Here is an 11,726-nt window from a genome sequence, read left to right as displayed (position 1 = left end):
AGTGTATCAATTTAATAGACTTTTATTGGTTAGTTTTCAAACAAGAAATGTGTATATAAATAACAATAACTATTATCACAGAGCTTTAACAATTAACATCCATTTCAATTTAATTTGAAACTTAAACAATATATTATCAAAATTTAGAAAAGTCTTTTTAAAAAAGCAGTATCAAGGTTAAATGACTTGCAGACATGTGTAAAACTGTGCATATAAAACTATATTGATTGTCAAATCCCACAAATTCATACAAAGTTTGTTCCTGAACAGGTAAATATATAAGTAAATGTAAAAACAATGAAAAGAAAGTATATATAAGTAAATGTAAAAACAATGAAAAGAAAGTATATATTTTTAAATTTCTTGAACACATTTCATATGAACAAGAAATGCTATACATGTATATTACACGTACAAGAAATCATAACATCAATACTGTGAAATCATTAATTTATTGTGGGGCGTTCATTTTTATTGTTTTTGTGGTATGGGTAATAAGGATATGAATAAATTTTATGTCTTCCATGAAATGTAAAATTTCAAATACTGTGAAATCAATAATTTTAATGGGGGTTTAATTTTTTGGTTTTAAAGGTATGAAGAGACCCACAAACTTATGTCCACCACAAAATGCACTTTTTCACATATATTACTACTGAACAATTCTCAACCACGAAAAACTCAATCCCCATGAACCAACATAATTTTCTTCAAACCACGAAAATTTCACCCCTTGAAAATATGTGATTTTACAGTATACAATAACTCAATATTTCGAGCTTCAACCACATACATGTAATTAAATCCCTAAAAAAGAGAAAAATCTTATACTCAAACCATTAAATCTGAACCAGTGAAAACAGGCGAAATTACAGTATAACAGAACAAGAGGCCCAGGGGCCACAGCGCTCACATGAGCACATTGGCTAGGAAAAAGCACACATCAGATCAGAACTAAAAGTTTACCGAGGTTGGGGGGGGGGGGGGGCTTGAATTTTAACACCCAGGGGATCATGATTTGAACGAACTAGAATCTACATTACCTGAGGATGATTCCATATAAATATTACTAATCATGGCTTTGAAGTACTTGAAAAGATTATAAAGGGTTTCCCTAAATATTTCTATGTAAAACTTTGGTTGGCCATTTTGGCCCCACCCAACCCCGGGGGTCATGATTTGAAAAAAAATTTGAATCTACTCAACCCGAGGATAATTTCACATGAGTTTCATCTTTCCTGTTCCTATGGATCTTGAGAAGATGATTTTTAAAGATTTTTTCCTATATATTCCTAGGTAAAACTTTGACTGGCCATTGTGGCCCCACCCTACTCCCGGGGGTCATGATTTGAACAAACTTGAATCTACACTACCTGAGGATGATTGCACATGAGTTTCATCTTTCCTGGCCCAGTGGTTCTTGAGAAGAAGATTTTTAAAGATTTTTCCTATATATTCCTATGTAAAAATTTGATCAGCCATTTTTCCCCACTCTATCCCCGTGGGTCATGATTTGAACAAACTTGAATCTACACTACCTGAGGATGATTGCACATGAGTTTCATCTTTCCAGGCCCACCGCATCCCGAGAAGAACATTTATTCAACAAGCCAATAATTCTTCTCAAATTCATAATTATCTCCCCTTGGAAAAGGGCGTGGCCCTTCATTTGAACAAAATTTGATCCCCTTTACCCAAGGATACTTTGTAGCAAGTTTGGTTGAAATTGGTCCAGTACCCCGTCTTAGTTTTGTCCTTTCACACTTGCAAACAATTTTGGCCCGTTGTAAATTCCACCTGTCATAGTTTTGTTTATTTAAGAAATTAAACTGTATTCTTTTAATTCGCCTTGTTTTAAATTCGCCCAATTGAAAGTAGGGCGAAAGGGGCAAAAATTTCCCTGTATACAGTAAACATACTAGAATACAGATTTATAAAAATCTAAAGATAACAAACATGTGTACATAATTTGGCATATTCAAAATTATACACTGAGTATGGATCGAGTTGTTGGTGTAATCATGAATAAGCGTTACACCTGTCCGCTCAGTTTATTGTATATATAAATGATTTTTTAGCAGTATTCATTAATTAGCGCATCGTTTTCCAAGTCAAAACTGCTAAAATATGAAGACCACTTTTTAGTACTGTAGTATGGAAATTAGGAGGAGAAAACACATGGCTGGACCAGGAATTGAACCCGGGACCCCTGTATTTCTAGTCAGGTGCTCTAACCACTGAGCTATCCAGGCCGATGTCCTCAGTCCAGCCTAATTCCACAGTACACATACAGTATTTTTAGCTCATGGTTTATGGACGACATAATCACCCATTGCCTTTTGCAAATTATTATGTGCTCAATGTTGATTATGATGACCTTAAGAATTATCAAAAGTAGATCATGGTCACATGTTCCAAAAATATAAATATGTAATTAACTATGTATACATTATGTGTGGGAGGGTGTGTAAGTGTATGAGGAGTGTGGAAACAACAGCTAACTGCAATGTGCTGAGATCTTTTTTTTTCTTGAGATTGGGAGCGGCGGTCAGGGTTTTTATAAGATTATGAAGGCTACACATTGTAATTGTGAACTCTAAGATCCCATAAAACATACCATACATCCATAATAAATTATTTGTTCTTTCACTCCAGTCCACTCTTTATACACTTTGTCATATTTAATTCATTTTGCATTATTATGTACTTGTGTAAAATAGTTAGATATCTATAGTTATGATTGCCTCTAATTTGTGACTCTATAAATACATTAATTTTAAATCAATACACGTACTGTAAATAGATAAAAAATAATTTCTTTTTTTAAAGAAAGCAGTTCAATTCTTCAATGCATATTAAAAGTATCGGGTGCTTGAATAACCTCATTTAAAAATCACAGAAAATCCAATATTTGGCACAATAACCCTGGCACTCTTCAATTACTGCAAACAACAAATATCTGAGGATCTTGAGGGGAAGCCTTTCTTCTTGCATGACACTTGTACCTGTACACTGCTCTCTGTTCGCTGGTCAGAGCACCTAGGTGCACTGGTTATTCTCTGGTCAGAGCACCTTGGGATACTGGTTAGTCTTCTCTGTATCTCTTTTGGAAGAGCCAGAAATCGGGTTTGGTTTATAATGCTGTCCCTGTTACTCTGCATGAAATGCCAGGCAAATTTGTTAATGGATTCTGAAAAAAAAAATGTTGAGAATATTCATTTGTGGCTTTAAGATTTTATTTTTGTCATGTTGAGGCACAATTAAAAAGAAGCAAAGAGGGAAATCTGGGTTAGAAAGACAAAGGGTACAAATATGCATGAAAAGAATGCTAAAAGAGGTATACAAAAATAAAAGCACATTGCAAAAAGTATTATGAAGCATGCCGAGAGAGGTATACTGTGTACAGGGAAATTTCACTCTCAGTCTCACCCCTTTCTACATCTCCTATATCTAAACTTATTTGCAACTAAGCAACCTTTTATCAACTTTATGAACTTAATGCCTTATTTGAAGCATTAATCTATGACTTGACCATATAAGAGTCTTACCTTGTCATATTCCCCATATCTAAATAAATTTTTAATATTTACATATAAATGCTGAGATTGTTTGATTCCTTCCTTGCTAACAATCATGGATTAGACAACAGTTTTATTTAATCAAACAATCTTGAGCAAAAATACAGGGTTATTTTTGCCCTTTCACATTTGCTGACAATTTTGCCCCATTTTAAATCTGCCCAGTCATAGTTTTACTTAAGAAATTATACTGTATTCCTTGAATTTGCCCCATTTTAAATTGGTCTAATGAGAGTAGGGCAAAAGGGGGAAAAATAAAACGGGGGCAAAAATTTCCCTGTATACAGCTGTAGGAGCAAAAATATGCAATATACCACATCTAGTTCTTTGCCTCATTTTAAATTCGCCTAATCAAAGTTTTGTTCAAGAAATTATACTGTATTCTTTGAATTCGCCCCTTCGGGCAAAAGAGTAAAAAATAAAACAAGGGCGAAAATTTCCCTGTATATAGTATATTATTCTTTATTTATACATGTAGTTGTTACTGTTATTATCAAATAATATAACAGGTAAATGAATGTCAAATTATATAGGGTGTCAATCACCTCTTAGCAAACTGTGCTCAAACTCACCTTAATTAAAATGAAGATTTTCCATTAATGCAGTGCAGAATTCAAGAGAACTATTTTTTCCTGTGTATGTAACAAGTAGAAATAGTGAACTCTTTGCAGTAAAAGGGATTGAAAGCTATATGATCGTATTTTAAGTAACGGTAAATTGTTCTTACCGAGTCCTGGTTGTTGATAGGACTCTAGAAATGCCTCCAATACGTCAGATGAAGAGAAAGAATTCACCAAAAGGATCTTCCTCTCACACAGGGCTTTCAGTCCGGGCAAACCAAACTGTATGGCCGCTGAAAACGTATCACAGCTCAATTAACACTCTACACTATTGTAGGGACACATACTTTCATTATGTAATTTTTAATAAAAAGTTGACACCTTGAGCAGTTCTGACAATGCACATGACGCTGACTTCTACAGGAAGATTGGTGACATAGATAACATCAGGGAGTTCCTCCGTATACAGGAAATGCAGGATGACCCCAAATATATGTGTGACAGTGTTCAGAACAAGTGTACCCTACAAATAAATCACTGAATAAATCAATTGGCACAGCCTATGAAAACTGGTTGCAGTAAACCTAGTTACAATAAGAACAGGCTTTTAATAAGTTTTTTTAAAAGCTTTTTTGAACAAGCAACAAAATGAATTAGAGCACATTACTTCAGAAGAAATCTGAGTTTCTAACAATTACACACTATGTAAATCATAAAATTTCTTTTCAACTAATACATGTATTAAAAGATGTTCCAGTGAGAATGAAGGATAACACATGTAAAAATAAATTATTTTCTTTTTTTGTGCGACTTACTCCAGAAAAAAATGCTGGTTTGGTTTCTTGGGGATATATAGGGGGTAGACTTCTAATCTGACCAGAATTCTCTCCCCCATACAGCTGGTCTGAAGTGGGTAAAGCTTAGCTGTTAGGGGTTGGGGGACCAAATAAACTGTCATATGAAGGAAGGGCATCATCATCTATGGGTGGGGCTGTTGGCACTACAGGTTCTCTGATTGGGGGGTGTATTTGCTTCTCCAGTGGAGCCTGAAATAAAAGTTATGCCAGCATGAAAATTAAGTTAGACCATTTACAGATATCTTATTTATTTTTTTAATGGATTTTCCTGTTGTTTATTTCATGAGCTAACTATAAACGCTCAGAATATTCAATGATTGAGAGTTAATAACAAACGTATGAAAATTTTCCAGTTGTTTTAGTTCCAATACTGTAAACCAATTTTTTTTTGCGAGTGAGAAATATCCCTAAGTTTTGCAACCTTCTTTTTTCACAATATTTCCATTGTCGGAACCCATAGGTTTTCTCTTCGTTACACTACATTTAGTGCAATGTAGAGAAAACCCCTGGGTTCCATGAACGTTCATCTACATGTATTTAAGGAATATTTCGAATTCATGAAGTGATCAATGAACCATTTGTTCATCCCATTGACATGTTCATGAATTTGAAAAATATAATTTTTTATATTTACATGCTTTGATTCCGCGTGCCGGGCTCCAAGCCTGCTTCTCTCTAGGTGTTGTCCCGCCCTACACGTGTTTTTTTTGGAACCGCGCCAACACATTCATGAGGAAATCAATTACATTTACAATTGGTAATTTTATCTCGGACAAAGACATTGGAAATGTAAATATATTTTTGTGAAATGTTGCCTCAGTCACCAACATTAGTAATCGCAGTTGGATTCCAAACTGACGTTTTGTCAATAATAATTGATTTACAGTATTTAAATAATTTTAGTTTTATATGGACTTGGTATTGAATATAGTCAAAATTCTTACAATTGGAGGAATATGTCCATCTACAAAAACGGACTTAAAGAAGATGTTCCTATTATGGCCTTGTGTCCAGAATGAAGACCATCCACGATGATCTCAACGTCACTGAACATCTTGTTGTTGACCAGTGTTGACAAGCAGGAGGCCAGGAAGGAACTCTATCAAAAAAGTGCATTGAGTAATTCAACATGTATGAATGCTACAAATGTCAGAGATTTACATAACTAAATTAAAATTTCTTGTAAGTGTAATTCATTAAATCCATTAAGATCGGACACAATATACTTCAATAAATATATTTCAAAGTCAGGGAAATGAAAATGAATTTGTTGAAAGCATTAATTGATTATTAACAAGTTAGTTCATTATTAGCGTGTTTTACTGTTTTAAAAAAGAAGAGACTGAGCTTTAATTTTCTTACTTGGCATTGATGTTCCTTTTATATTAATGGCATCAAGTTCCACCCAGGATCCACTCACTGTACAGTCAATTTCTACTCTGAGCTCATCCACTGGAAATTCGGGGGGCTGTATAACAAAGTCAACAGTTTTTAACAGTGAATGCCACATAAAATTTTTTACAGCATTTCATAAAGACAGCAGATACTGTCAAAAAGGTAACAATATGAATATCTTTCATGTGCAAGCAAGACCATTATGCTTGCAATTTTATTTCAAAAATATTACTTAACGGCCCTTCACTCTCAAAATTAATTGTTTACAAATTGAGATTTATTTGAATATGACATATCAGATAAGAATCTAAGAATCTTTTTTGATAATATTGAAATTACAGTAATTGTCTCCCTTTTCATCTCTGATGCCCTTAAACCATTGTAGATTCCTAGATATATGTGTGGGATTATTATCGCATAATTTTGTGAGAGGCACCACTTACTAACTTTTATTTTCATGATGCTGAAATCAATGTAAAATCTCTGGAGCAACTGTCCAAAATTATTGTCAAAGAGCCATTTCGTGATAATAAGTACACACAAAAATAAGGAATCTACAGTAATTTAGGGCATGTAAAATACATGTATTTACATTAAACTGTGGAGAAAAAATTCGACTGGATTGTAAATTCTGGCAGCGATTTGTTTGGTACAGCATGACCCAGTTTCCTGCCAGGTCTTTGGCTGAGACTCTCTTGACGCCTCCTGCATGATAAGTCTCGTATATGTTGATTTCATTCAGGTACAACTTCTCCTCAAACTTCACCTGTAAGAGAAGCAAAACAACTACCGGTAGTTGTTTATAAAAATATAAATGACAAGGCAATGGTTTAAATTATAATGCTAAATGTATTTTGTAAATGAGTGGTGCTGATGTGACTCTATACAGTGAACGAGGAATGTCTTATTAATTCTATTAGGCCTATTCACAGTGAAACTTAGCTAATCTGGATGTTGTGTATCCTAAACCTTGTCTAATACAATGCAAATTTCAAGCTCTTTCATTGATTTCAATTCTAAAATGTCATCTTAATTCAGAATTTTGTCTAATACAGGAACCAGTGGTGTTCAGATTAGACAAGTTTTACGTACCTCTATAAACTGGTGGGCGTCTTTTGTAGACGTGGCCCATGCTCCTGGGACGTCTCCATAGGTGGGATACACTCTGGGTTCTCCCACAACCATCCTGGCTGACCATCTGTGCAGAAAACATGGAGAAGGAACAAAATATAAGATATTCTAAAACTGATGATAGATGAAAAATGCCTTTAAAGTTTGGACAAAGAAAATTACCTTAAAAGAATTACTCAACCTTTAGAGACAAGATGTGTTAAACACTTATTCTCCCCTGTAACGGCTCATGGTCAACGTTAAAGACTTTTCAAAGAAGAATATGCATACAAAATATGAAAGCCTTAGCACTAACCATTTAGAAGTTATGGCTAAGGTTATAGATTTTTGCCGACAGACAGACTCAGACCAAAAACGAAACATGCCCCCCAAATCTTTTACTATGGGTGCATAAATATTTCAATTAAATAACAAGAGGATTACTATTTATCTCTGTCAATTCTTACCCTTCTTTTTATACCCCCCCCCCACTTGAAAAGCAGGAGGGTATATATTGTAATCGGTATGTCCTCCGTCCGTCTAGCTGTGCATCCATCCATCTGTCTGTTATGCTTTGGGATACCCATATTTTATTCGCAACTCCTCTCATACCACTGAATGAAATTTGATGAAACTTTCATAGAAACTTTATTACATATTGCCAATGTGCACCTCCTATTTCACTTTTTGATCCGACACATAATTTGGGTTTCCAACAGCAAAACATGGACACTGCCATTATATTCATATGGGAAGCGGGTGGGGGGTGGGGGTTCATTTAGTGAGCTCATTGCTCACAGTACTTATAGTTTTTTCAAACTCACCCTGAGCTGTTGTACTGAGTGGAGTAGTTGGTGATTTCTGCCACCCACAGGGTTTTCAGTAGGGGCTCTCTTGTTTGGTTCTGTGTTGAGCTGCTTGTACCTATCATAATATACAATGATACATCTAGCTGGTAAAAAAGACAAATCTTTTGTGCATAACTTACATGTTGACTATTGAAGAGTTAATTTGGTCAGATAATTTTTTGTGCACAACTTAAGTTATTGATGATTTAATTTGGTCAAAAAAGTGCATTGAAAATTTAATGTTGAATATGTTGAAATCAAAATCTTTATATTTTAATCAGAGATTTTCTTTGACAGAAATATACAATATCTGATAAGTTTCCAGTATATAACAATCTGTATATATACCTGTTCCTTGCTTGGTCCCCACCAACTGCACGGCATAGACTTCTCCATCTAGGGCCACCAGAACAGTCTATTTCTATCCTTAACTTGTTGGTCTCAAAACTGTTATTCTAAAAATGAATGGAAATAACACAAGTATGTTTTCATTATTTTGATCAATTTTAATAGTTGAACATAACATAACACTTTTGGCTTTTCAACAAATTGTCTTTGAATAATTAAGATTAATTAATAGCCATTCTCTGTAACCACTTAAACTTCTTAATCCAGCAGATGTTAATTCTACAAGAAATATTTGTAACTTCATGCGTGATGCATGTAATATAAGAAAATCTATGTGACTATATATTTTATATTTGTTTACTGTATGTATGACTTGCGCCACATGTGGTTTTTGTCAAATTGAATAAATAAATAAAATAAACTTCGTTGCCACGCATGGTCACCGATTTTGATGAAACTTCACCTATGCTTAGTACTTGACACCAGAAACAAATATCAAACAAAATTTCGTAGCTATGTGTCTCGGTTGCTATGGCAACAGCCGGAAAAGTTTGAAAAATGGAGATTTTCAGCCACTTTAAATCTTGACTGTGGCTTAATAAAAACTAGAAAAAGCAAACAAGCCATTCTCACAAAAGCATGACACCTTGATGTCACTTATACTGTAAAGAAACTGTTTATAATATATCTCTAAGTAAGTGGTAACCAAGGGTACATTTGGAATACATTTAAAATGCTGAAATATGCTGAAAAACACTCCGTATTCACTAATGGTAGGTGTTACATGCTCAAACTCAATCAACGACTTAAGAAAAACAATGAAAATGTTTGACCTTCAGTATATAAGTATAAGCAATATTATTCTATAAAAAACTTTTATGGTTGCTATAGTAACACAGCGTAACCATGCAAAACCAGTAACTAAGATTGGGTTAATGATACTGTCTTGAGGAAAAACATGAAAATTCAAGACTGGCAAATATGCATCCTTAGGACCTTGCAACACCAAAACCATAAGAAAAATTGGGTATAATTGCTACTTTGCAGTGTTACCATGGAAACAAAGTACCAGTGCTTAAAAGTGAATTGTTTTTCGCTGCATTAAGAATTAAATTGCCATTTAATCAAGAAAAAAATTAAAGGACTGAGCTTGAATAGTACTTACCTGTTAGAACTGAAGTTGAATATCATATATTGATAAAATTTGATGAAGAAAACAACACTGTTGCTATGGTTACCAAGAAGGGAAAATGTTCGATTTGTTAACTTTATATCAATATTAAACCCTGTGTGCCAACTTCTTGCATCCACTTAGAGATTGGATGATAGTCAAAATTAAAAGTCAGGCTAGCTGTTGATAAATATCAATCATAAAAATTTAGGGAATCTACATTTAAGGGTATGTATCCAAGGAAAGAAAATATTTTTCAGGTTTTTAAGCATATATTTTCTGCTTATTTCCATAGCAACACTCTATTTAAAGAATCTAATCTGAATTTTTTCAAATGGAAAAACTTGGAGCACACCAACATCTTATAACATTGATCATAAGTTATGAGGAAATGTGCTTTTTTTTAAAAGATAGGATCAGATTTAAACATACAGAGTGTTACTTTGAAGGCTCTCTGTGGTATAAAAACCTTGGCAACCGTTGCCAACCAAAATGAAAAATCATATTTTGTTCTTGGTAGATGTTTCAAGGCTCTTTTTTCTATTATTTGGTTACATTTCATCCTATAATTACTTTTTATTTTTACGTGTATGACTTTATAAAATTCAATGAATATTTTTTTTACTTTTGAATACTTTGTTACCATAGTAACGTATGTAATAGTTGATTTACCAAACATGTTTATCATGCATTTTAGACATCTGGCCTTCAACTTTTGGAAACAGTCATTGCCATTTGTTTGCTTTGCTGCAATTGTTAACTATGGGGCTCTAAACATTTTAAAAAATGCCATTTTTCGTACTTTAAGACATGTTGCCATGGTAACTATAAAATATAGCAACCAATTTTTGCCTGATTTCAGTTAAGGGTATCAATGACTTTTATCATAGAGAGTTTGGAGAAATTCTGAGACTATGTGTGCCACAGCTCCTATATAAAATTTCAAATCATTACAGAGAATGGCTCTTAATATGAGTACACTTTAATCTTAAAAAAAAACATAAGATGCTTGCATCTCAACTTGACAATATATTTTGATAACATATCATACAGATTATTATAAATATTTTCTATTTAAGCTTAGGAACCATTATTATGTTGTTATCCCTGGGACCACAGTTAGAATAAACTTTTATTAAAGAATAATGGTTGTTCGGAAATCATTTTGGCATTTTAAACTTAAAAGCGGGTTTTTCTCTGTAACCTTCTGATATGCACAATTTAGTCTTATTTTTATATTTACCATCGAAATTTGTATGAATTTACATGGTAATATACCTTCAAACAGCTTTTTTTTTATTTATTGTAAAAATATTAAAGACTTTTTCTAAACTCTTCTAAAAAATCTGTTTTCAGATTGAATTGATGCAAGTTAGCTGAAAATTCACATATACCTTTAACACGGGAGAAAATATGCGACTGATTTCTATCATCTCAACTCTGTTTGTTTCATATAAGGTGACCCAGCTATTTTGGGGGTTCTTGGCCTGGATTCTTTTGACTCCACCTGCATGGTATGTCTCATAAATGTTGATTGCGGATGGTGTTACTTTTTTCTTTAAATTCCAACCTACAATAAATACACACATGTACAACACCAGAAATTTAAATGGACTCAATGATATAAGATGTTTTAAATTTTAAGCCATAATATTGGACATTTTGGAACATAAATTTAAAGAATAATTTTTTTCAACAAAGAATGAGTTGCTTTGCCTCCCCTTTTTTACCTCCACAAACTGAATGCCAAAGTCTGCACTGGCCCAGGAACCCTGCATGTCTCCATACTCAGGATATACCTTTGGATTTCCAAGAACCTGGTTAGCTGCCCAGCTATTAATGGAAACAATTCACCCAAT

General features: G+C 33.7%; 2 protein-coding genes across 3 annotated transcripts; both read right to left on the bottom strand.

Moving 5' to 3' along the window:
• Positions 1 to 2,611: 2,611 nt before the first annotated feature.
• Positions 2,612 to 4,593, bottom strand: LOC134258044 (uncharacterized). Of its 2 annotated transcripts, XR_009990063.1 has the most exons (4): positions 4,520 to 4,593; positions 4,306 to 4,431; positions 4,151 to 4,210; positions 2,612 to 3,190 (listed from the first exon to the last, which is right to left on the bottom strand). XR_009990063.1 is itself a non-coding variant. In XM_062740600.1 (3 exons), the coding sequence occupies exons 1-3, from the start codon at positions 4,542 to 4,544 to the stop codon at positions 2,940 to 2,942; spliced, it is 402 nt and encodes a 133-aa protein (XP_062596584.1). In that variant the 5' UTR covers positions 4,545 to 4,587; the 3' UTR covers positions 2,612 to 2,939. The 2 variants fall into 2 exon arrangements, 1 of the variants encoding a protein (XP_062596584.1); XM_062740600.1 differs by lacking the exon at positions 4,151 to 4,210 and having other exon boundaries at positions 4,520 to 4,587.
• A 1,445-nt stretch (positions 4,594 to 6,038) lies between these two features.
• Positions 6,039 to 8,733, bottom strand: LOC134258043 (F-box/LRR-repeat protein 4-like). The gene is made up of 6 exons (XM_062740599.1): positions 8,697 to 8,733; positions 8,325 to 8,424; positions 7,483 to 7,588; positions 6,983 to 7,156; positions 6,358 to 6,463; positions 6,039 to 6,094 (listed from the first exon to the last, which is right to left on the bottom strand). The coding sequence occupies exons 3-6, from the start codon at positions 7,573 to 7,575 to the stop codon at positions 6,039 to 6,041; spliced, it is 429 nt and encodes a 142-aa protein (XP_062596583.1). The 5' UTR covers positions 7,576 to 7,588; positions 8,325 to 8,424; positions 8,697 to 8,733.
• Between the last annotated feature and the right edge of the window lie 2,993 nt (positions 8,734 to 11,726).

This window comes from Saccostrea cucullata, unplaced genomic scaffold (assembly GCF_032062105.1).
Source record: "Saccostrea cucullata isolate Sc308-1 unplaced genomic scaffold, CSIRO_AGI_Scuc_v1 ctg15873, whole genome shotgun sequence".
NCBI classification, from domain to species: Eukaryota; Metazoa; Mollusca; class Bivalvia; order Ostreida; family Ostreidae; genus Saccostrea; species Saccostrea cuccullata.
Note: the sequence above shows the minus strand (reverse complement) of the source record. Positions and strands in the feature narration are given on the sequence as shown.

Excerpts from the sequence above, each read along its gene's own strand:
- LOC134258044 (XM_062740600.1), bottom strand. The coding sequence starts at position 4,544 with ATGTGCATTGTCAGAACTGCTCAAG. Across the intron at positions 4,432-4,519 it reads CATTGTCAGAACTGCTCAAG|CGGCCATACAGTTTGGTTTG; the intron begins GTGTCAACTTTT and ends ATACGTTTTCAG. Across the intron at positions 3,191-4,305 it reads CTATCAACAACCAGGACTCG|AATCCATTAACAAATTTGCC; the intron begins GTAAGAACAATT and ends TTTTTTTTTCAG.
- LOC134258043 (XM_062740599.1), bottom strand. The coding sequence starts at position 7,575 with ATGGTTGTGGGAGAACCCAGAGTGTATCCCACCTATGGAGACGTCCCA. Across the intron at positions 7,157-7,482 it reads ACGCCCACCAGTTTATAGAG|GTGAAGTTTGAGGAGAAGTT; the intron begins GTACGTAAAACT and ends CTTCTCTTACAG. Across the intron at positions 6,095-6,357 it reads AAAAGGAACATCAATGCCAA|AGTTCCTTCCTGGCCTCCTG; the intron begins GTAAGAAAATTA and ends CTTTTTTGATAG.